We start from the raw sequence: 25,994 nt of genomic DNA, 5'->3' as shown, positions 1-25,994 counted from the left end.
ACTGGGCATTTTTTACCTTAATACAGAGAATGCACCAAGGTAAAAAAAAATGCCACACCTTTAGTAATACTTTAGGCATTTACTTAATATAAAGTGCAAACTGGGCTTGATGCTTAATGAAACTGCCTCATGTTAGTTCCCGATACTCGCTTCAAATAAAGAAATTAAAAATAAATAAACTTCTTCTCCGAGTCTGTGCATGTGTGCCACACTCTGTGCTTCGGCAGGGTACAAGCTGTCCCCAGGGAGTAAACAAATGTGGAACACATGCACAGGCTCAGGGAAAAAGATTTTGACAATCGGCCACACAGCCAAGATCTTGCTGAATTGGGAACAGGTGAAGAAACGACTAGGAGCAAGAGCTTGTCAAAGTATAATTGCACTAAAGGTGTACCAGCACTTTAAAATGTATACTCAAAATGGGCATATACACTGAGTGGCCAGATTATTATGACCACCTGACGTTTGTAGGCAAATTAGCTATAATTTCGCGCTGAAGTTGCTAGAGGGCCAGACCATTATAAATAGGGAAGCAGGTTGTTTACCACAACAGTAGTAGTGATTTGTTTCTGAAGATACGGGGAAACAACGCGATTTAACAGCCTTTGAACGTGGGATGATTGTTGGCGCTCGGAGCCATGGAGCGAGTATCAGCAAAACAGCAGAATTTGTTAAATGTTCAAGAGCAGCTGTTGTTAAAGTGTTTAAAAGCTAGACTGTCAGCCGAAAATCTGGGTCTGAACGTGTGAATTGTGGCCTTCAGCGACTAGTCAATGTTAGGGCAGAATGGAGAGTGGCAAGACTGGTACAAGACAACAGAAGGGCAACAGTGCAGTGTCAGATTCCTCGCATCACCTTTCAACATCTCGTGGAGTCACGAGGCGGCCCAACGACGTCATCTCGTGGCCCAACGAAGTACTGATGGGTGGTCATAATAATCTGGCCACTCAATGTACATATGAACATATATATTTACTATACATCTCACGAGACAAACATTTGTAGCATTAAATGTTACCTAGTCCAAATCGATAACCGTCTGAAAATCTAGTACTGGAGTTCCAGAACACACAAGCGCTGTCTACATGCTGGAGAAAGAATTCTGCTGTGGCCTCTGCAAAGCAAAAAAGTCACAATGGCTTGAGAGAGAACAAACAATGAATGACAGCAAATCCTCCTAGACAGGAGAGTCAACTAAATTGAGTTACGCAAGTGATGAATGCTCCTTATCAGGGCTGTCAATACAAATCATGGGGCCCCGTACATGCAATCATTCCAATAAAACGGGACCATGGCTGCGGCACAGTATTGCAATAGAAAAGAAGATCCCCATTGGGATTTAAAAAAAAAACAACAAAAAATGCATTCAGGATCAGCTGCTCTACGGCTTGTCTGAACAGCTGCAAATGCAAAATAAGTTACACCGCGCTCTTTTCATCTATAAAATTCTAAATAATTGTCTGAACAGCTATCCACTCTGGATCACTTTTCAGAGGGCAGTGGAGGCTGAGGCCCGTGTGAACGAGGACTCAAGGTCAGATTCTGCCACTAACTTCTTCTCCCTCTTCTTTTACATTAATCTGCTGACCCAGGACACCTTGCGCAGGCCAGAACTTAAAATTTTTGGGAACCGTGGCTCCTGGGATTACTCTGCCTGAGTGTAGCCGAAAATGATTAAATAGTCCCCTCTCTTCCTGTGCCCCATCGGTTTAGCAGGGTGGCCCGGGGCGAGAGGAGATTACTTATTTATTTTTGGCCACTCAGGTAGAGTAATCCTGGGACTGCGGATCCTGACAATTCCGGTCTGCGCAGGGCTGCCTGTACCAGTGGATTGATATACAAGAAAAAGTTTAAATTTTTATTTAATTGCGGAGAGCCGTGGGCAGGGGGAATACTCAGCCTACAGCTGAAGGCAATTATTGAGTCCTCTCCGCCCCGGCCCCCCTTGCTAAACTCATGGGGCCTGGATCCAGTACAGGAGGGTTGGTTCAACCCCTCTAGTCTGAGTTTCTCTTTGCTGTGTACCAGTCGGGACTTACCAGATTCGGGTCTACTACAGGATTCCATTCAGGGTTTTATGACAGGTTCTCCTTTCAAAATGACTTAAATGGTGACTAGACATCAAAAATATGGAATGGAATTGTATGCTGCTTCTCTGTCAATAATTAGGTTTTGGAACTTGAAATCGAGTGCTGAATAGCTTTAGATTGAAAGCATGTTGCACTATCTGCAAGAGCTTAGGTAAATGATGTAAAAGCTCTGCCCTGTCCAAATGCCTGTTTATCATTCCAATAGGAATAACAATAGATGTATTAGATGGCCTTTAATGTGGATACAGATCTCATAGTACAGGCTACTCACCATTCTCTGTAACAATGACATCTGTGTGGGAGCTGCCATATTTGTGAATGTGCTCAATTGCATCTTCAATACCATCAACCACTTCAATACAGCATTCCAGATCTCCATATTCTGTCCTCAGGGACTTCACCTCCGAAGGGCTAAAGGTTAAATAGGAGGCAAACTTAGGGCCAGCATGGATCTTTACCTGTGAAAGGAAAACCAGTTTTGAAGTTCTCTTTAGAAAAGCAATGGAAATATTTTGCGTCATTCCTCCATCCTTTTATTAACCTAGAAGTTTGTTAACAGACACGTCTTTCATCATTTTTCCCAAAACCTGACTGGATATTTTGCATACCACCACCAGTTTTAGCTTTTAGAAATCAGTGCCCACGTGGCTAATAAACACATTTACAAACACTAGAGGAAAAGATGGACAAGACAAAATCCAATTATAGCAGTGGAGAATAGAATGATTAACATAGCGTTTGGCCTTTTTAATTTGTCATCCTGTTTTTGATGAAAGTGCTTTACAACAGAATTAAAGCAAAATACAAAAAATACATAAATAAAAATCCACAAAAAAAGTTCTGTGTCAAGATTATTTGTGTGCCTCTTTGTCTTGCCAAATTCCTAGGGGGAAGTCCCTCTAACAGAAGGTTTAGCACCAAGGCAAAAATAAAAAAAAATAAAAAATTCAGTCCCCACGGGTGTTACTCTGGGGCTTGGAAGTTCATTGGGACCTTCTCTTAACAGGCTTGCCAGTCTGTTTGGTCTTCCGAACATCCATCAATTATGGAGTCAATTCACATCGCCTCCTCCATACCCTTGGATCTCTTTTTGTTGTGTGGGTGCTAATTGTTTTAATTTTCAGACCCATCTGTACCGAAGCGGTCTGGCTCCTTACTTCTAGACAATCATTTTGTTAAGTGATGCGCTTCACAAACAGCACATCTTACCCAGAGGACTCTAAAGCTTAACTTTGATTTAGCATTATTAAATCTTTGTTGATCTTTCCCAGATTTTCAAATTTTTTTGCACACCGGTGTCTGAGAGTGGCAGTTCCACATTAGGCTAGGTTCACACCTGCACGAGACCGCACGCGTCCCGGGATAGCGCGGTCCTGTGCTATGCAGGCAGCGATTGCCACGCGGCAATCGCCCAAAAAAAAAAAAAAGGTACAAGTACCTTCTTTTTGCCAAACACAACGCGCGGCTGTTTTAGAAAATAATGGCACCTACAGCGCGATCGGTTCACACCTTGGCGACTCCTGACCGTGCGGCAATCCGGTGTCGCCTAGGTGTGAACCTAGTCTAGTACTGCAGAGTTCTGTATTCAAGTGACCCCCCTATGCAATTTGCCATTACTTAATTTGCAGCACAGCTGCAATTGGTCACCAGCAACTAGTTAACATAACATTCTTTTTTGAAATATGTAATTTATGCTTATTATTAGTAAAACTGTATTTTAAATACAGGACAAACAACAAAAAGAACACACAATATAATTCCCTTAACTCTACCTGGTAAATACAAGTGTGCAACCACAGGTCTCTATTATTTGGATCAGGTGACCAAGAACCCTCCAAGAGTTGCATCTTTACAATCAGCACATATTACCTGCTCCACTCTCAGCATATCAATGATCTGGTCAAACAGTGGAGTCCTCAAGATATCTCTGTGAATTAACAGGGTCTCCATGGCGTTGCAAGCAGCTGGGTATTCACACTTCGAGTCTCTAACTAGGGCAAAATAAGAACAGAAGCAATGGCATAATTACTACTCATCACAACAGTTAAAAATCAATGAGATGTTAATCTTACACCAAACATAACATTTATAGAACAGCAGTAAGACCAACAATGTTATCAAGTGCAGAGACATGCAGCCCCGAAGAGAATTCTCTGACAACCTGCAAAGGAAACGTTTGTAGAAAATACATGGAATGTACAATTAACCCGAACTGCATAGAGATGTTAAGAAACTTCACTGCAATGGCTGGACCATATAAAGATGTGATCCAGTAAGCCAACAAAGATTTTTTTTTAGCAGGAAACATTAGGAAAAGAAGCATGGAATGACAAAGGATGAGGTGGCTGGATGCTGCTGAAGATGACATCTAAAAATTGGCACGAAGACTTTAAAGAAACAACAGAATAAACCAGAATGCCAAAATATGCCAACAATGTCAAGAGTCTATAAAAGGGAAAAGGTGTAAGAATAAAAACAGAGAATACACTGATCCTAGTACTGTGCACAACACTAGTGCAGTGTGCTGGAAGTGTTGGGTCTTAGAAACGTCAGTCAAGAGAACTCAACTTTTAACTTTAACCAAGAGAGCAGTTGCAATCCTTGCTTACCAATTCTTGTAACTTTCTCCACACTAGCCTCGTTGTCTACATAGACATGGCATATCCCCTCACTGTGTCCCATGACAGGGATTCCTTTAGCTGCTTTCTGGATGTCTCTGACCAGCTGAGAGGAGCCCCGGGGAATGATCAGGTCAATCAGCTTGTCCAACCGGCACAAGTCTTCAACCTCTTCTCTGGTGTTCACCTAGAATTATAAAGACATATCTAGTTTATACTGGGGCAGATATAAAACATCTTTAGCTCAGCACTTACTTTCCCATTTTACCAGAAGATACCCATCAGACTTGGCAGTTTAGATTTGCAAATTAGGTCTCAAATGACCCACTCTGTCCAGTAATCAGGTTGAGAATGACACCTCTAACACAAAACTTTACAGGTGAAACTCGAATAATTAGAATATCGTGCAAAAGTAATTGCAGTAAGTGCTACAGAAGGGGCTCAAACCAAGTACTGAGTACATATGCATGCTTGTACTTTTCAGAGGTCCGATATTGTTCTATGTACAATCCTTGTTTTATTGATTGCATGTAATAATCTACTTTTTTGAGGTTGTGGATTTGGGGTTCTTGGGGTTTTCATGAGCTGTAAGCCATAATCATCACAATTATGACAAATCACGGCTTGAATTATCTTGCTTTGCATGTAATGAGTCTATCTCATATATTAGTTTCACCTTTTAAGTTGCATTAGTGAAATAAATGAACTTTGCACGATATTCTAATTATTCGAGTTTCACATGTACATGCAACCTTTTCATCTGTACACAGTACAATCTGTGGGTTGGTTGCCATTACCTACAGGAGCATCTTATGTCATCACTTTTAGAATGCCAAGAGCTCGCAATGTTATTTTATCTACTCTCCAGTCTTCTCTTTCTAGCATTTCATATCATTCCCGGATATTTAGCGGGGACTTAGGTCTCCTTACATCTTCAAGAAAAATACAGCAAGTCCAGTTGCCTTAACCTATTTTTTTTACAGATATACTTACACAGGAAATCAGTACATACCAGCTGGATTGCATCCTTGACTCCATGGAGTGAGAGAGCCTCCTGGGTGAGACGGTACAGAGTTTGGTTGCTGTTGGAGGCTTCCTTTCCTCCTTTTAGCAGAAGACCATTACCACTGGCAATAGCAAGTGCTGAAACCTGACATGGAGGGCAAAATTAATTGGTCAACCACTGACAGAGTGCATCAGAGACAAACATGACACTTTAATCTTTCTAAAATGTGAGCGGTAAACTGCCTCGAGATTAATGGAAGAACTGAAAAGATCCCACAAAAGTCAATTTCCTGTCTGCATTTTAACATGCTCCCTCCTGTACCTGTGAAGGTGTCAATACAAGGGAGAGAGTTAACCTTAATGACTACAACTAGAGGAACCATTGCGATTTACAACATGCAAAATTGTCTGCTTCTATGACGCCAAGGTCACCTGCATCTGAAACTCTGAAAAGACAGATACGTCTGCCACCAAATAGATCAGTAGTACATGTATCCTGCAAAGATCTTTCTCTAAATGATAAGCAGATCAGGTGATAATTTAAAAAGAAAAAAAAAAAAGGGGAAGACATACATGGCTGAAACAATAAATACATTGTTAACCTGTGCGGTCTGATGATTTTTGATCAGCAATAAATTAGGACCCCCCTAAATACAACTACCAAGGCATATTAATGAACAATGCTAAACCTTTCAATAAGTCAGATTATCCCAGGGTTCCCCTAAGTGTGCAATGCATAATAGCATGTAAACTTTCCTCTCGGTGGTACACAAGTGACTGTATGTATGGGCTCCAGTTTTAAGAATTAAAAGGAGAACTATGAGGTGAGTGCTTTTCCCTCACCTCATAGTTCTAGCCAGCCTCTAGATAGGCAGAGCTAGCTGTCAGTCACGCAGCTGGGCGTATCCAGACATTTGTCGGGATCCGCTTCAGCTGCGGCGTCTTAGTAGCTACAGTAGCTACAGCTCTTAGTAGCTACAGCTCGTGGTATAGTGAGCCTAGGGTGACGGGAGGACGCTAGTTTTTGTCCTCCCGTTACCCTAAGGAGAACTATGGGGAAGAGCCTTAACCCCATAGTTCTCCTTTAAGGTGATGCATGTGTGAAACAAACAGGGAAGCAGCAACAAGTTTTGAGTGGTACATGTAAAAAACATAAAAGCATAGCTAGCGCTCAGTGCTAAAAAAAAGGTAATATTGGAACAATACCAAGCAAAGTTTCTGAAGTACTACATTAAGCTGTTTAATCACATTAGGATTGTTTTTTTAGACTACAGTACCTGTGGAAGACAGTCTGGCCGAGACTCAAAAATAACCAGCAGGACTCCGATTGGTACTGTCACCTGCTCCAACTCCAGATCCCTAGCAATTTGTGTTCTGCGGATGACACGACCTACGCTGTCTTGGGAGGAAACCGCTATCTGCCTGAGTCCAATGGCAAGACTGTTCAACTTGGCTGTTGACAAGCTCAATCGTTTCAAGAGTGGAGGGGCCAGTCTTCCTGAAAATATAAAAGTGAAAACATTCTTAGGTTGTAGACCTCAAAAGGAAATTTAAAAACTCAAAAAAAAAAAAAAAAAAAAAAATATTCCTTGCTCTATCCATAATTTAAAAAACATTAGCGGAGTTAAAGCTTTAAAAGTGACATTAAAAGCTATTTTTTTCCCCTCCCCCCAATGTTAGTGTCAGGACTTACCTTAAATGATGCCTCTTCATTCGATATTCTTCTTTACTGTCCTTTTCAGCTGTCCTTCCAACGCTGGAGCGTGTCTCCGATCCAGCGCTGACTCCTCTGTCCTCTTCTGATGTCCCACGGAGTCTGTGCGGGTGCACGCTGCTCCATAGACTTACCTTGTATCTCTCCTCGTCTCCCGGCCGAATATCTGAACTGCGCATGCGCCCGCCCCAAGATCCTTTGCGGCCGCCCAAGACTCTTTAGATGTTTGGACGGGAGTACGTGGCAAAGACACAGGTAAGTTTAAACCAGTTTCAAAAGGTTTTTTAAATTGTATTTTTGCATATATCTACTGCTTGCTAGATATATGCAAAAACACGTGAGTGTCTAATAACCCTTTAAGGCTAAAAAAAACATTCTTTGTTGATAACTGGACCGTGTACATCTCTACAGACTAATGATCAGGTGAAGACAATACATGACATTTGTCTGCCCAATGTCCACCCTAATGGGACAAAGTAGTATTAAATATAACTGTGGGTAACTGCCGCACTCCTTACTGACTGTCCCTTGTGCTGAAAGATGGGTGCTGAAGTGACTTCGGATGGCGCCGCACTTCACAATGTATATCAGAAATGTCACCAGCACACCAGTGGATACAGTTCAAATTGTCATGTGAAGCCTGATGAAGGGGACCCTGTGCAGCCCCGAAAGTTGCAATTTCTGATGTGACAAATATGAGTGAATAAAAGACGCTTTATTTTTGAACACTATCCACTGGTGTCATTTCTGACATACAAAGTAGTATTCAACTCTCAAAGTTTTTTCAATATTGACTCCAGACCAAACAAATATACATTGTTGAGCAAAGTATTTTACATTTTTGGCCATGCACTTGCAGTCATTCCATTTTCAAACAGCTCCAACTCTCTCAGCTCAGCTTCCCCATCTTCGAGCTTAGAGAATGTTAAAGGAAGCAGGGGTATGGCTTGACCTGCTGTGCCCTTGCGTCTGTGGAGATGCACACAGAGCTTACTAGCACACACAAAAGGTACCTCCATAGGACCCTAAAACAGGATATCAGGGCCAGTGCTCAGGGGACCAGATGATTTTTTAGGAAACTAAAACTTTTGATCATCAAGGAGCAGCCTCCTTTGTAAGTGATCAGCATTTGAAATAGTGTAAAACACCCTTTTGACTTTAATACCACATTAACCACTTCCAGCAGGGTCACGTAAATGTACGTCAACCGCTGGAAGTGGTTATACCAAGAACACGGCTGCTGCTGCTGCAGCTGTGTTCTTGGTACCGTTTTAAACAGCCGGCGATTGCTGTTGAAATATAAGCGATCTGGCGTCTGTACAGGGGGGTCTGAAGCTGTTTTCTAGCCAAAAATTCAGATTTTTATCATGTGTGTGCAAATGTAAGAAATTGCTGTGGGCAGCAAGTGGTTAAAGTTTCTATGAGCATATGTACTAAACTTGAAACAAAATTTCTGGCTTTAGATACAAATGCCAACTGACCAACTGAGAGATCATTTCCTATGCACTGGAGGGTAAATCAGAACTATACAAGTACTTTACCTTTGTCCTCGGCCTCTTCCATGTCCTTCTTATTAGCAGCAAGAATCTCATCTCTATGATCGGTCAGTAAATCAGCCAGGCGATAAATGACTTCTGCTCTCTGTCATGGAAGTACAATTGTATTATTCTGAGCTGTAGGATACCACTCAAAAGGAACAGAGCTGATCATGTGTTGAATTGTAAAAGAACATACAATTACCTCACATGAGAACATTTTACCGTGACATTTCGGTCTCATTTCAACATTGCATGCTGTACCATTAAAAACCAAGGATACAGACGCTTCCCTGCCCTTGCCAAAACACTTGTTTTAGTTTTGGAGAGCAGGGACGTTTCAAAAGTTGTCAGGTTTCCATTTCTGCCGGTGGCCTCATTGGAGAGATTTACCCCTCTATTTGCCTTGCTAAATCATTTTCACTGGGACAGAAAGTGATAGCAAATCCAAAATATCATGGTTGTTACCGGAATAAAGGATAAATCTTCCAGTCTGTCTTAAAGGAGATCATCCACCTCAGGGACCAGGCCAACTTATTTAAAAAGTGTATTTCCACTTTTGCAGACAAATTGGGTTAACACCTATTTTATATTTGTTACACGTTCGCATTAACACAGCAAGCTGCTAATAACAACAACAATAAATATACTAATAGTATATTTAAAAAAATGCCTCTTGCAGTTTAAATTGCCTTTACTTGGGTAAGGGTTGCTTGGTTTCTTAACTGTTCAAATTTCTATTTGGCTTCTCCTTTGTAATGTTAGGAGGGGCTGTAAGGTTACAACCCTGGCTTCTGCATTGTATGTTAACGAAGTTAATGAAAAAAAACACAATCCTCAAATTTCAATCCCAATTCTTTCCAAGGACAGATCATGATCAAGGTGCTGAGAAAAACCTGGATTCAGACATCTTGCCGACTGCAACACAACATCTAAAATGTTTTTGTTTTTTTTGTGCATGAACAGATTTCATAATATGCAGCTATTTTTTTTTAACCAAGAGGTCGACTTCAGCGACAACTAAGGGGTATTAAAACTTTCAGCTCCTTAAATGATAATTCTACATTTAGAAATGATTAAAAGGACACGTCACAAGCATATTCACAAGCTTTTTACATGAAAGCATCCTACATACTTGTTCTGGCTGCAGGGTAGCCAAGCTCCTGCCACCAGTCCGAGCCATCTCAGCCTGCTGCTCCACAGTAGGCCCTATAAAACATAACAGGATACAGTCATTATAAAGATGATCCCCATCTACTTAGTCATTGATCCAGAAATAGCATGTGCACATCAAATGTCAGGAAACCTAGTATGCTGCCCAAGTCAGTGTCTCCCGAGGTTGTAAAACAAAGCCAAGGATGACAGCCCCAGTGTAAATGCATTTAAATAACCAACAGAATTTGCAATATTTCTACTTCAACAGGTCTCTGTGTGGGGAAATCTAAAGGACTGAAGCTGAATATTGCAGCAAAAGCTGGTTTTATTATTTTATCATTTAATGGGCTATTTTTACCTGGAGCTCTGCTTAAAAGAGACCTTGTCATTATACTTGTCTATCCTACTGACAGTGTTGCTGCTCTCCTCTGTGTTCAAGAAATACTGCTGCCTGCAGAATCTTCTACATCCGACACTTCCTGGAGTGTCAGATGCCTGATAACCATCTGTGCTCAATGATTCCTACCTTCATCTCCTACTACAGGACACAGTAGTGACGAAGGAGGTCGGTGGAAGGAACCACCAACCCCTATGGTGGAAGGAGCCACTTATAAGGTCCATGTATAAGATACAAAAATAATGTCTATCAACTACTATCCCACACTGCATCACCAACATTACCAGGACTGGCAAACAAAGGGACCAGCCGCACATCTAAATCAGCATTAGTAAAATGTTATTGTTCCGGAAAACACACAAGGTCCACCCAGACACTACTCCCTCCGGCATATTTCATCCAGAAACACTATAACGCATATCAAATGTAAATATCTACGGTACAATAATTGCTGAGAAGGACCTTTATTATTTAAAAAGACTCATGCCTGGATCTATTGAGCCCCCAACATAATCATTTAGAATTTCAACTCACCAGCTGGTTTTACTTCAGAAAAGAAAGTGCCAACTTTCTTCCCTTCCACGATGTCTGTGATCACATGACCAGATATTTTAGGATGAGTGCCATTGGCTATCACCACTGAGGTGCCACCTTGAAGGGCCCACAAAGCAGCTTTGACCTAGAGAAAGTTTAGAAGCCACTTGTAAGAAAAAATGAACATAACTATGAGCATGTATTTTAAATGTTTTATACCATCGCTTCAATAAAGTTGATATGAAGGGTGAAAAAATAAGTCATACCTTTGCCTCCATGCCTCCCATACCAACTCTTGATTTAGTCCCAAATGTCACAGACTGTTGATCTCCTGGGTAAAATATGTCAATGAGCTTGGCATCATCTGACCCAGGGGGACTGTCAAAAAGACCTAAAAACAAAAAAGGTGAAATTATGAAATGCCTATCAGAAAAGAGATAAAGGGTATCTGCCATGAGATGCCATGGGGCTTCCACTGCGAATTGCTAATAATTCCATCGGCCACAGTTCTTTGGCTCTTATGATGACCCTCTGGCACCAATCATTGCTGAATCACTGACCCAGAACAGGTATATAGATGATTCACTTTGCTTCATACATATTAGACTTAAAAAATTATTATTGCTTTACCAGCAACACACAGGATCCTGCCAGGCAACATCTATATGTCTGTAGGCCACCTGGTGAAGAACTATTGGTAGATAAAATTAACGGTCAGGATTATTTTTCCCTCCAAATCTGGTGCCATGGTTGCCCCCCTTCTTTCTTCAAAGGCCAAAACATTAATGTTTGCCCAATGTGAACCAACAGCTGGAATATGCATGCAGGAAAGTGATGTACCATTTTGGCAAACTGCACAAGGGCCCTCAAGAGTACGAGACCCATTTATATTAGATGTCTGTGGGGTGGGTATCCATTTGTCATTTAGACCAGTACACATCTAACATCTAGGGCATGAGAGAGGAATTTGTCATGATGCCCTACCCATCCACATGGCTATGGTTCTAACCCTGGTCTATTTTATGTGAAAAAAGGGCTTTAGATATACTTTAAGCCATGGCAGATCAGCTTCTACTTCACTCCTATCTAAAACCAAGAAATCTTTTACATAAAAAACATTTCAAAATGAGTCTCATTAAAAATGCCTTCATCCCATTTATGTCATTGCCTGATTTTTCCTCCTGGTCTCAAAGTTTATAACCTAGCTCTAGGAAAACCTGGAAAGTATATAATGAGGACAGGCACATAGGCACATAGGCACACCCAACAACACAAAGAGAAACAAGTTTACTCTTAATTGCTGGCAGATGACAATCATTTATCAGTACCTTCCACATCAGAAAGGACCATGATTAGGTCTGCCTTCATTTCAACAGCCAGTCGAGCTGCCAAGCTGTCATTATCCTTTATACTGATCACCTGTGGAGTAAAGCAAGGTCAGGAGAAGAAAAGGCACAACATGGTTGTAGATGAAAGAGAAGAAGATCTGGATTCTAATAATTAGTATATGAACAGAAAAATATAGCCGAGAAGAAAGCAAGCAAGCAAGCAAACAGCATGCTATGCAGTGCACGAAGACTCAGTGATGTCACATTGGATGCAGTGTCCAGGTCTAGCTGGCAATATGGCCTCATGTACATATACAAGACCTTGTCAACACACTGAGCCTTGGAAAGCATAATTAGTCATGTGGTTTCAATTAAAAGGTCAAACACGCCAATATATAGGAAGAAAGGTTGGCCAAGGACAGCTTCAAATATATGTTAAGAAACTGACTCAGCATGATTTTTAGTCATTTTGGTCTTTTCAGCAGCCAGAAAGGAACAGGAAGTCCAAGTACAATCTTGATCACACACAGAAATCAGTTTACAGATAAAAAAAAAAGTAAAGATCCAACAACAAAAGAAAAAAAATGGTTTTCCTGAATGGCCTTAAAGTGACACAAATCTCAGAAGTTAAATCTTAAAAATTAATTAAAGTACCTTAACTATTAACAAAAAAGTATCTTATTTGTGTATCACTTGGCTGTAGATCCTCAAATCATCTCTGAATTGTTGCTGACACTGTCCTTCCTTCTGGAGGGGGGCTACTTTTGTTCCCCATGGTCCCTGTGTGTGTTGTAAAGTAGTCACAGGTCCAAGCTTACTCCTGTGATGGACTACAATCTCATGTTTAGTTTACCAATTTGTATTGAGATTGTAGTCCAACACAGGTGCGAGCTTGAGCAAAATAATTAATCTCTTGCCTAAATTGTCCTGGACAGAGCTTTTTGGCTATAGCTTCCTGTAATGACAATCGGTCACTATCCTTATTTTACTGCTGCCTGAAGAGGGTGGATCCAGTCTGTGGATCCCCTGGTCGTTCCCAATCACTGCCATCCAAGTCTACAATCTCAAACGATTACAGGACATGCAGTCCTGTAAAGCACACCTACGTCCATGAGATGTAATGTAGGGTACCTGACAGAACCCTCCCATTGGTAACTAAACAACACTGAGCATTTGCAGAAGAAGAGGTGGTGTCACAGGCTCCAAGACTTGTATTTACTGGGCACTGGGGTAAGATATTTAAGAAAAAAAAAGGGGAGAGGGCACAATGTACAACAGCATAAGGATAGGTCCCATCTGTGCGTTACAGTGCACTAAAACAGAAATACTTTGTGCAGCACTGCTTAGGACCATTGGGTACCATTCAAAATGAATGGGACTGTACTGTGTTTTTACGTTACCATGCATTGCACCATACCACAACACATTATTGTGAACAGGCCCTTATACAAAGTTACTGCTCTTTCACAGATAGCTTTATGTGTTCATATATTTGCAGGAAAGAATGAGACACTATAGAAGTCATACGTCACCAAACCTTGACACTGCTCCCTGCAGTAATGCATCACCTGTCTTCTCCGGCACCCATGCAGAAAATAGCCATGCACTAGCGCTAAAGTGGCTCTGCAGGCAGCCTGAGCCCACAGGTATACTTCACCCACATTTACCCCCTGTAGATCACTGTTCGGTTCAGGAGGAGGAACTACAGCGTCGTTGGTGTTAATGATTGGCACAATGTTCATCCGCAGCAGCTCGTGCAAAGTGCCATTTAAATTCCGTCTCTTCTGCTCATCATGGAAATCCAGATTTGTGACCAGAATCTGGAAGGAAATAAAAGAAAAAAAAGGCTTAAACCCAACACAACTACCTGCACTGTAGCACAACATATTTACATTCCACCTATCATTTACTGGTAAATATAAAGTAAAAGTCTGGTTTTAATGGGTTGAAGAAACTTTTTTCCATAGCAGTCACCTATACACCACTAGTATTGTACCAAGTCTATTTTTGGCACCAAGCCTGGAGCTTAGTCTGTGAACATTGGCACACAGTCCGGTCACTGCCTTCCTACTGGGTAATGAGGTCTTTTCAGGTGAACTGAGTTATACAGAATGGCAAAATAAATATCACATATTTTAGATACCATGTGATTAATCTGTCTGCCCTCGATGAAGGCAGTAAAAGAAAGATCTAGGTTTATGGTGCTCGAACTCGGCTGCTGTCCAGCAATGGTAAGGTCTACTGATAGCAAAAGTGCATACAGAGCATAATACCTGCAATACAGCAGACTGCAATAAACATTAAAAGTTTATAATTTCACCTTCACATGATATCGGTTATACTGTGAACAGACTTTAAGGAGCATATGGGACCATACAGTTGGGCACTCCCAATCTAGGGCCTACTGTGACTATGCAGCAGGCGCCAGTGTTGCACCTGTCTAAAAAGGGGGTAACTATACAAGATAGAACCAAAACAGCAAAATCATAACAGAGCCCATTGGCTCCCAATCTAAAAGAAAACATGCACTGAGAAAGGTTAGAATCCACACTGAACCTGGCAACTTGGCCCTGACAGCAACAGCATTAGATAAGGTAAGAACTGCTGTAGTGATGAAGGCCACATTAGCATTATGGTTCTGTTGGGGTCAAGGTTTAAAGGGAAATAAGGTTAAAGCTCCAGCCTTACCTTCCAGCTTACTTACTTAGTTGTACTGGCTTCACTCATGAAAATGCTTAATCTGATTTCACTGCACACTGCAAGCTTCTCACAGCTGCAACAAGTCAGATAGAGCACACCTTATTTCCTGGCTGGAAGATGTCCAGCACTTTCCTCCCAGCCTGACTATCCCTGGCCCTTTCATTCAATGGATTGTAATTTTAATCATGGAGGCTCAGCATCAACATGTGGGCATTTCCGCAGCTTCCTGTTTTTAGGAAGTGATGTAAAGCACCCTGCTTGTACTTCCCACCAACCATGATCTTCCTGCATTCCATAGAGAAGTAAAAGATCTAGTGATGTCACTGGGTCCAAAATAAGGCTTGTAATAACAAAAGAAAGTTAACAATGTTAACTTCACTAACGTGTTGATGAAGGTGGAAAGGACGAACCAATGAAGACAAAATAGAAGATTAAAACATCAGCTTTAAGAGTTTAGACTGTCACTTTAAGAATAACAAAAACCGCTGACTGGTAAGACGTGCAGGTATTCAGAGGTGACGGCCTAACTGTGTCACCCCAATATCGGGTTATTCTGCCTGGACAATGTTTCAGCACTTTCTCATAGTGTTGAAGCTTGCCCCCTAACCTCTTTCACACATTCCTACTGGCCAGTGGGGCAGTCCATCAGATTTATGGGCCAATAGGAATGTATAGATGTGGGAAATAACAGCAAGCACTAACACCACCCGCAATATCAAAGCTTTGCCTGATCAGTATACAGAAAGCTGCTGCAAGCATGTGCCTTCATTTCATACCCGTGAGCAGCTTTTAGTATATTTAAAGTGGCAGAATTGCTTTACTTTAAGAGTTTATGGTGATTAAGTGAGAGGTTTTTAGGTTCAGAGTTAGAGACTCATTTTTAGGGTAAGGGTAAGTTCTAACTTTTTTCAGCGTCAAAAGCCCTGCACTAAAAAAATTACTATGCCAGGATCCAAAAAAAGACACAGGATAAATATGTAGCACGTAATATCTACTGCTGTATTTATAAATCACATTATAAAAACAGCAATGGTAAAATCAGTACTTTTTGTGCATTTATTTAAATTCATGACTATATGGGGTCACTGCCCTCAGCAAATATACTACCAAACCCTGCAGATAATTATTCATAAAAGCCAAGCCCACAACGCACTTTATATCACAGCTAACCTGGGCACTAACTTATCTGTTCAGCAGCCTGCTAAAAGTCAAAAGGTTAATTTAACAAATAAAATATTTTGAGGAATATGATCATGTAGGTAACTAGCTTGGCTTTGGGAAGATTATAACATGACAAATGCCGAGTATCTGCAGAAAGCCACCTATGGCTATTGGCTACCAAGCCACTAGCTGGGGACCCCTGCTCTGTGGGACAGCTACAGAAATGCCACAAAATATGGGGTGTCCATTTCTTTTTATTCCCCATGCATTACCTGAGCTGCACAAATGCTGTATTGTGTAAACATAGCCTCATAGAGAGCCATCAGCCCGCTCTGTCCAGCCGCTGCACAAGCTCGAGCCTCCAGTACTGGAACTTGCTGAGGACGACATAAGAGATGTACAGTATGTAACAACATTCATCAAGGTTATGTTTTTCTCAGTACAGCTCCAACACATAATACAAAACTTACCATGTCCTTCAGCTGATTCTGTCCAGAATGCAATGCTTGCCTCACACTCTGTGACAAGAGTATCTCATGGCGGAGACGCTGTTTACCAAATGCCACAGCCCCACTGGTGACAATCATCATCTCTCTGCCTTGGTTTTGCAGCACAGACACCTGGAATTAGATGATAATTTTATAATATACATATATATTTTGTTTTTTTAATATATGGTCTAAGGTCAAACCCTTCTTTATTTGACCTCCCACACACAAAAAAACAAAACCCCACGATTTGACTGCTATACCCGAAATACAGCTCCGTTGCCATAGTGCACTGGGGTGTCATGGGTTTATTGTGATGCACCACACTGGAAAGGTATGAATGGGTCCTTAGAGTGAAAAGCACTCACCTCATAGTTCTCCTTTAATGCCTGTAGCTATCAAAATGCATCCCCAAGCATGCCATGAACCGAGTCCAGTATGTATTACACTATATCAAATGTATTTTATGATATTTTGAAAATACCTGAAAATCTGATCCTAAGGAGGTATGCGTGGTGTTTCAAAAGATCATCACCAGTACTTAGAGCCACACCAAAGGTTAGATGATAGAGATCAGTGATCCATAAAAACAAAATGCAGACGTAGTTTGCATGCACAGCTGAAAACCCGTCAACTGCTGATGTATTTTATGGAAGAGGATACATTAGAATAGTGATATATGTACAAGTAACCGCCCGCTTGATTAAGCGGAAACACTAAAGACGCAACCTGAATCTGATCAGCAATTCTCGAACCATTTCACCCAAATCCAGTCATCGGTGTTAAAGGCATCACCACTCAGTTTAAAAACGGTTTAAGGAACTAATATGTGTGATCTTGATACCATGTATATGGGGCAAAGGCCACCAGCCATAGTTTTACTGCTTTCCTTTTTGTTGATTTTTATTGTCATATTAAGTGTTCTTGTTATTTCAGCAAGTTGGCAAAAAAACAACAAGTTTAAAGTTCACTAATAACCGAATTAGAACCTGCAAAGACAGATATATCAAAGATGGCATGGCAGACTTGATTGTAAAGATGCAGATTCCAGGGATGTCATCCTTTTTCTGACATGGAAAAAGAATGCAGCCAGGGAAGTCAGCAAAAGTCCGAACATCCTATCCTGCATGCCTGTTACAGCTTGGTGACTCTCTTGGTAGTGAATCCAACATTAGGGTGGGAAGCCTTGACATTTACATCTTGGAAACTCTAGCAATAACTCCCCGAAATTTTATTCTCATAGGTTGCTTGCACTGTTGCACATAGAAACGGTGAAGGAAATTGAACAACTCTGATAAAGAGTTAAAAAAAAAAGGTTTGTGCATTAGTGAACAATCAACATTTTTGAACAGAGTTGCCTCAACATGTAATCTAGACATTCATTCTCCTTGTGAGAATATTCCTCCTGCTCACCTGCTCTACAATGGATGCCAGCCTTCCAAGAGCCAATCCACATTCATCCCCTCGAGTCACCACCGCACTCCCCAGCTTCACCACAATGCGCTTGGCATGTTTCAGCTCACTGCGGTGCGCAAATGGTTTTCCATGCGAACGGATAAGGGGCATAGTCATATAGGGAACATTGCTCCAGTGTCGGGAATTCTGCCGGGGATAGGCTGGCGCTGGAACAATGAATTAAAAAAAAGACAAAGAAAAAATTAGGACTGCTGGAAAGGTCCATTAAACCCAAGTTTAGCAACTTCGAGTTGTTACAACAAAATACATAATTGGTTGATAGATTAAATATTTTTCATACGTGGCAAATACTGTGTGTATGCATAAGGGATGCACCGACAGCGGTATTTCGGTATCAAGTACGATTACCGGAAGTCCCATTCAGGAAGCCAGGCGGCGTGTAATGCCTCGCCACCTGGCTTCCTGATTAGCCGGGAGGCTGGGCGGCGTGTAAAGACTCGCCACCCAGTTTCCCATTTAGCAGGGAAGCCGGCCCCATGCTTCTCGTCACTAGGCGACAAGAAAGCATGGAGCCGGCTTTCTGGTCGATCAGGAAGCCGGCCAGCGTGTAATGATGCGACATCCGGCTTCCCGATATCGAGCTAGGCATTGGAGCATTTGGGCAAGTACGAGTAGTTGGCCAAGTACTCGGCATCGGCACTAATACTAGTATGGGCGCATCCCTAGTATACACACACATTTTAAAGCTTACGTTATCTAGCAGTGCAAAGAAAAACATCCAGATTTCAGATTAGTGGAGTAAGTTCAAAGATCATTTCTGATTGGCTACTGTTGGTTACAGCATTCTACCCTTTTAGAACAGAAGGAGTGACAGTAGAAAAAGACCAAGTGGTCCATCAAGATTTTTCTTTTCACATATTTTCTGAGTATAGATCTAGGTTTGTCCCAAGCATGTTTGAATTTACTTACTGTTGACTGACTCACTACCTCTGATGGAAGTCTGTTCCAAAAGCCAACTACTCTAATTACAATGATTCTTTCTATGTTTAGCGTTGAACTTTCCTCCTTCTAGTTTGAGGTCATGTCCACGTGTTCTTGATCTTTAGCTTCATATTAAAAATCCTGCCCTCCTGAACCTTATTCACACCCTTCATTTGTTTACAGGATTCAGTCTTATCCCTTCTTTCCACAAGACATTTACACATACGTTCCTGCAGTCTCTCCTGCCTCCCTTTTAATGCCTTATTGAATAAACAGGTTATACTCTGAAACATGTTCATACTCTGAAATTATATTTTATTTTTAAGTAGGCCATTCATGAATCGAATTTCGACCATTGTTGCTGAATGGGCCGAAATGTAATCCATGGGTTGCCCTGCCAACACCACCCGGGTCCAAAAAAGTAGATTTTTCAATCTACTTTTGTTAAAGGAGACGCATGGCAAAATGTTGGGCAAACACTGACTAGAGCTTGATAGATGCAGTCACTGTTCAGGTATTCTGATAGACGTGGGCACTGGCTGTCAGAATACAATATCTGGCAGGGGATACTCTTTAGCGTGAATGGGGGAATGAAATGATTTGAGAATGGGAGAAATCTGTGTATGGCCAGCATTAGTTTTGGAAAGTTTAAAAAGAAAGTGTTAGCAACATTGCCACATTGCTTTGTGCACCCACAGGTGAGATCCGACCTCTCTACTGACCATTGTTATCAGTAGGGATGCACGGATACTGGTATCGGTCCCGCTACAGAGTATTTGGGCAAGTACTTCTCTGCCAATCACAATCGAGCTGGCCAAACAGCATGCAGTGAGCTTCCCGGCCAATCAGCGGGTAATGATCCTCCTCCCTGATTGGCTGGGAAGCTGGCTCCATGCTAGCAGAAGTACCAGTAGTAGATAAATATCAGTACTTCAGTACTTGTACTCGATCCCGAAAAACCGGTATCAGTGCATCTCTAGTTATCAGGACACAAAGTGATGAGAACTCTTACAGTTGTCACCAGAACAGGAAGTGAGGAAATCTTCCTATACAGACACCTGTTTCGGTGACAACTAATAAAGGGATTAAAAAGGAGAACTATGAAGCGAGTGCTTTTCACTCATCCTCATAGTTCTAGCCGACCTGTGACAATGAGACTGTCACAGGTCGGCTCAATAGATTGGGAAGTGAGCAAACACATACCGGCGTCCGCTCACCTCTCGATCCTGTCACGGCAGAGAGCCGTGACAGGGGAGGGACTGGATTTCCCCCCAACCGCTCCAATCCTCCAGTGCTGACTGGCGGAACGGACGGGGGAGGAGGCGGGTACAGCTGGCTCTGCCTCTAGATAGGCAGAGCCTGCTGTCACTCACACAGCTGGGCGGATCCAGACATAATTGTCGGGATCCGATTCAGCTGCGGCGTCTCAGTATACCATGAGCTGTAGCTCGCGGTATACTGAGCTTAGGGTGATGGGAGGACGCTAGTTTGTGTCCTCCCGTTACCCTTAGGAGAACTATGGGGAAAAGCACTAACCCCATAGTTCTCCTTTAACCTTCACTTCTGAAAGAGCCCTCTACCTTCTTGTGTCTCGAGAACGTAGCCAAATATTATACAATGAATAAGTTGAGGGTAGGTATGCCTGGAGCACGGTGCAAGCACACACCAGAACCCCAGCATGCCACAGAGGCACCCGAGGACTTCCGGTGTCTCTAAGCACCCAATCCAGCAAGCAAATGGCAAAACCGCACCAATCAATTAATTATTGCCTTTTTAAGACAAGAAAAAAAAGGTTTCACTCAAGAGGCAGGCTAAAATAGTTTGACACAGGGGTGGGCAACCTCAGCACACCAGTCCTGAAACTACAACTCCAATCATGCATCTGCCTCTGGTAGTCATACCTGTGGCTATCAGAGTATTGCAATGGCTCATGAAACTTGTAGTTCCACAACAGCTGTCGTGCCAAGGTTGCCTATCCTTGGTGTAATACAACAGACAATCATGCGCTTACATGCAAAGGAAAAATATTTAGCACTTTAAAGCAATTACTGGAGTGAAAGGCCATCATTTATATTCTCTGTGGAACAATGCATTCCTTATAAACATCTTAAATGAAAGACTGAAGCACATGTGACTAACCTGGCTAACCTTGCACATCAACTAACTTCATTCAATGTCACCTGCTGCCTCCGAGGCCGCGGGTTGAATTAGGAAAACAGATTTTTTAAAAAGAAGCTGTGGTCCATAGCAACTGACCAATAAGAGAAGGAACCTTGTTGCTAAGGGCAACACTTTGATTTAGTTATAGTCGTCTTTTCTTTAGTTTTCACAAACCACGCTCATGTGGCCAGTGGAAAATGAATAACAATTGGTAAGGGACAACCGGCCTAGTGTACCACAGCAGCAGCTCTCCTAACCCACCTCCACTGTCCGCAAACAAATCTAGAACAATGGATAGCTGGACATAAAGCAATCAGAAAGTACTCTGGATTAAAATACGTACATTTTGGATGAGAAGACGCGGCGATGATCTGGACCCGGGAGAGGAGACATCGGGCACTGGTACACCTGCTAGCGCTCAGAGTTGCCCGGCACAACATCCTGCTGTAAACAGAAGATGAATAGTTATCACAGACTGATTATAGAAGTTGCAACACTGTGGACTCTGATCATTCTCAAACACACCCTCCAAGGATGGAGATGGACCACCAACTGCAAATGAAATGCAATATAATGGGAGCAAACACAGGAAATCTAAGCACTCCCCACTTAAGAAGTTATTACCTCGAAGCTCTTCCAGCAACTGGCGTCCTTCACTCTGGGTTGTGGGTGCCGCCCCCTCCCCCCTTACAATGCAGGACTGCTGGTCCTGCTTTTATTGAAAGGATACCATGCCCAAGATGGGAGGGTGGGGGTGTCTGGGGCGTGCTGGGCAAGTAAGCTCCCATCCTGTGTCTCCTTCCCACCAGCCTTCCCCTTAATGCCATTATCCACCCCTCATCCATCTACAAAACACCAACATGGCTCACTGCACGAACACTATATCCCACCACAGGGCCCAAGTGACCACCCAAACTGTCTCACAGATCCGTGATGGACTACAATCTCACCACAAACTAGTAGTCCATCACTGGAGCCTTTTTTTTTTTTATACGATTAATCGAACTTAATAATCGGCCAACTAATCGATTATGAAAATAATCGTTAGCTGCAGCCCTACTCACAGAAGCATGTTACCATCTTTAATGTACTTGTCTCATTTCTCACAACACTGCTATTACCCAATTACATTGGAATAGTTACCCAACGCTGTTTTTTTACCCCAACTGTTCTGTTCTAACCCTTTATGGCAGTCATCAATTCTAATGAAAAATAACCCTTTTTTATTATTCAGGTATTTATATAACACCATCGATTTACGCAGAGCTTTACATATTGTACAGTCACATCAGTCCCTGTCCTCAAGGAGCTTACAATCTAAAAGATATAATTTGTTTAATGTTGCATTTTAAGTATGATATTACCCATTACATGTTGTGATATACAGTATGCTGACGGATTGAAAAATTAATAAAATTTAACATAACTTTTAAAAAAAGGCTACTATTGCCATCATGGTCTCTTTTGGAGCCATTTTTTGCAGAGGTTCTAACCAATCTTCTATCTATCCAAACCCAGAGCGCTAGCATTATACATTGGTTACATTGGGGGGAATTTATCATAGCAATTGCGAGTGTTTGAACTTGCACGGAATATATTTGATGCACTTTGTGCCAGATTTATGATGCTAGTGTAATGTTGTTAACAAATGAGGTTAAATATAACATAATATAAAAATAATAAATATAAACATAATTTAAAAAAATGATCCAAGAGGCTAAAACTGTTGCAATTGCCTTGATAAATTCCCCCCATTATATTCTGGCATTTTAAGTCACATACATTATACTTTTACTTTGCAGAAAAGAAACAAAAAAACTCTTTCAGCACACCCAAAACAATATAGTTCTACAATGTTGTCAGTTGTCAGAACTACAAAATGGATATCAAATATAAAGACAGGATAAAAAGGTATTTTTAAAAACACTTGGGGAATACAAAAGAAATATACAAAAGAAATGAAAGCCGAGCTGCAAAACTGTTTACATTAAAATTACAAAAGCAAATTCATCCGAGTATAGCTACAGAGGAATGTTTCAAAGTTTACAAACAAAAAGTTCCTTTCTCACACAAAAGAAAAACAACAAATTCTATCCTAATTCTAACTTTTCCATTTCTTGTACTGTGACAAATGAACTCCTTCTTACCCACCTCTGGCCTATAGGACAGAATTCCTCCTTTCAGTCTGCAGATGTATCAGATATAATACTCATATAAAATTCCTCCCCGAGTCACTAATGGGGCTGGCCGCATGACCACGTGTTCCACACAAACCAATGAAATCATCCGCACCAACGAATATACACACACAAGCTGATGAAACCTTGGGAATAGTTGCAGCACAGTATGCTACCTTTCAATATGAATAATTATTACTGCATAGTATATTCTGCATCATATTAAATGGCAATTTTATATGAAATCACAATTAATTTACATTATCCAAGCATCTCTGCATCAAACATTGGATGAGAATGTAGAAGTATTGAATCGTGTCAGATTGTTAGAAAGCTTACAAAATAGTAAAAGGTATTTAAACCTGGAGCGATTCCCAATGACAGTAATAATAGCACAGTGCTGCCACGTTGTCAGTGAATGGGCTGACAGCAGCCACATATCAATGCACAGCCTCTCCAGCCAGAGAACACAGCATCAAATTTCAAACGTTCCCTTCTAATGGCAGTGCTAGATATGACCACCAAAGTCTACTCTAATAGCAAAGCAAAACAACATTAGGCTATGTATGCCAACCGATGTCCAAGCTACTCATGACCAATAGACTAATACAACATAAGACTATATATGCCCACTGATGTCCAAGCTACTCATGACCAATAGACTAATACAATATAAGGCTATGTATGCCCACCGATGTCCATGCTAATCATGACTAATAGACTAATACAACATAAGACTATATATGCCCACTGATGTCCAAGCTACTCATGACCAATAGACTAATACAACATAAGACTATATATGCCCACTGATGTCCAAGCTACTCATGACTAATAGACGAATGCAACATAAGGCTATGTATGACCCTCAATGTCCAACCTAAATCATGACTAATAACAAAGTAATATAGCAAAAGGCTATGTATGCCAACCGATGTCCAAGATATTCATGACTAATGCAACATAAGGCTATGTATGCCCACCGATGTCCAAGCTACTCATGGCTAATAGACTAAAGCAACATAAGGCTATGTATGACCCTCAATGTCCAATCCTAATCATGACTCTAATAACAAAGCAATACAACATATGGCTATGTATGCCCACCCCAATTATTACTCTAACAGCAAAGCAATACAACACAAGGCTATGTACTACGGTATATGCTCACACTAGTACATATGGATGTTTTAGGGGCACTTATCCTGGTTTTAAATGGATGAAATGGATGCATAAAAGCAAAGCACAAAGTGACTTATCTATTCGGCTGTGTACATAAACCCTACACCTGGTGACCTGCGATCACACTGTCCATGGTCACAGGTCAATGCACATCCGTGTCCTCTGCTCAGATGGCACATCACATGAAACTTTCTATCCTACATATGTGGATACCCCCCTCTTCCTAACCATTATCCTAACACAGCCAGGGAGCTAAAAATGTACCAAATCACCCCCTAACCATTATCTCAACAGAGCCATGGAGCTAAGGTTACCTACAATACCCCCCACCCCATAAACATCATCCAAACAGAGCCATGGAGCTAAGGTTACCTACAATACCCCATAACCATCATCTATACAGAGCCATGGAGGGAAAGGTACCTACATAACCACACCATAACCATTAACCCAGCACAGCCATGAGACTAAAAGGTACCTACATAACCAATATCCCAACACAGCCAAACAGCTAAGGGTACCCACAAAACCATTATATTAACACAGCCATGGAGCTAAGGGTACCTACATAATCACCCCCTAACAATTAGCCTAACACAGCCATGAAGTAAGGGTACCTACATGATCCCCCCCATAACAATCATAGAAACCCAGGTATAGAGCGAAGGGTACCATTAGACTGCCTTAGAAACACTTTAGTGCCTATGTTATCTAATCTGCTGATTGCACAGTGATGGACATTCGCTGATGATTGAAGAACACCGAGTATAGTAGAAGCACAATGCATCTCCCACCTGTACAGTCCGGACACCCCGGGACGCTCCTGAGTCAAGCAGATGACACAAGCACCAAATACTGGCCGGCCAGTGCGCATGTGCGGAAGAGCCGAGCCACGCGTCCACACACTGTACTGAAGAGCATGCGCGGGTGCGGGTAACCTGGAAGGGAAAGCGCGCTCTCGGTCTTGATGAGCTGTACAGAGTGATGATGATGAGCTCAGCGCAATACTGATGCTTCTTTATACATATTTGTACAAAATATAGAATATACATGGACATTGCTACAATATCGTTCTTTTAAAGGCTTATTACACATTTTGCAAAAACAATAATAAATGCAAACACACTGATAGAAAAAAAAACATTACGTTTTTATATTTGATTCTGCGGTTGCTGGATTATGGGTGCAATGCTCTGAATGCTGCAGATTGTTCTTCTAGCCCAAGGTCCTTATGGAGGCACAGACCTCCTTGCAAATACATTTAAAAAATGCTATTTTTTTTGTAAATGAGACATGAAAACTTCTGCCCAAAAAAACATTTTCTACTTCTAGCAATTTTTTTTATTTTGTGTG

General features: G+C 41.6%; 1 protein-coding gene across 2 annotated transcripts in view; it reads right to left on the bottom strand.

Moving 5' to 3' along the window:
* Positions 1-25,538, bottom strand: part of ALDH18A1 (aldehyde dehydrogenase 18 family member A1) — a 27,043-nt gene extending 1,505 nt beyond the window's left edge. The window contains exons 1-17 of one of the 2 annotated variants that reach the window (XM_018561844.1): positions 25,436-25,538; positions 21,626-21,726; positions 18,139-18,356; positions 16,708-16,857; positions 16,510-16,614; positions 14,038-14,196; positions 12,377-12,467; positions 11,315-11,439; positions 11,049-11,193; positions 10,098-10,171; positions 8,969-9,068; positions 6,991-7,211; positions 5,721-5,858; positions 4,700-4,895; positions 3,960-4,081; positions 2,362-2,548; positions 1,019-1,114 (exon numbers count right to left, since the gene is read on the bottom strand). In XM_018561844.1, the coding sequence (XP_018417346.1) occupies positions 1,019-1,114; positions 2,362-2,548; positions 3,960-4,081; positions 4,700-4,895; positions 5,721-5,858; positions 6,991-7,211; positions 8,969-9,068; positions 10,098-10,171; positions 11,049-11,193; positions 11,315-11,439; positions 12,377-12,467; positions 14,038-14,196; positions 16,510-16,614; positions 16,708-16,857; positions 18,139-18,356; positions 21,626-21,726; positions 25,436-25,515 (2,308 nt within the window). In that variant the 5' untranslated portion in view covers positions 25,516-25,538. Of the gene's footprint in view, positions 1-1,018; positions 1,115-2,361; positions 2,549-3,959; positions 4,082-4,699; positions 4,896-5,720; positions 5,859-6,990; positions 7,212-8,968; positions 9,069-10,097; positions 10,172-11,048; positions 11,194-11,314; positions 11,440-12,376; positions 12,468-14,037; positions 14,197-16,509; positions 16,615-16,707; positions 16,858-18,138; positions 18,357-21,625; positions 21,727-25,435 lie in introns of those variants that run through there. The other variant, XM_018561917.1, reaches the window with a different exon arrangement.
* Positions 25,539-25,994: the final 456 nt, after the last annotated feature.

The sequence above is a fragment of the Nanorana parkeri genome, unplaced genomic scaffold (genome assembly GCF_000935625.1).
Source record: "Nanorana parkeri isolate BGI_ZX_2015 unplaced genomic scaffold, ASM93562v1 scaffold2, whole genome shotgun sequence".
Lineage (NCBI taxonomy): Eukaryota > Metazoa > Chordata > Amphibia > Anura > Dicroglossidae > Nanorana > Nanorana parkeri.
Note: the sequence above shows the minus strand (reverse complement) of the source record. Positions and strands in the feature narration are given on the sequence as shown.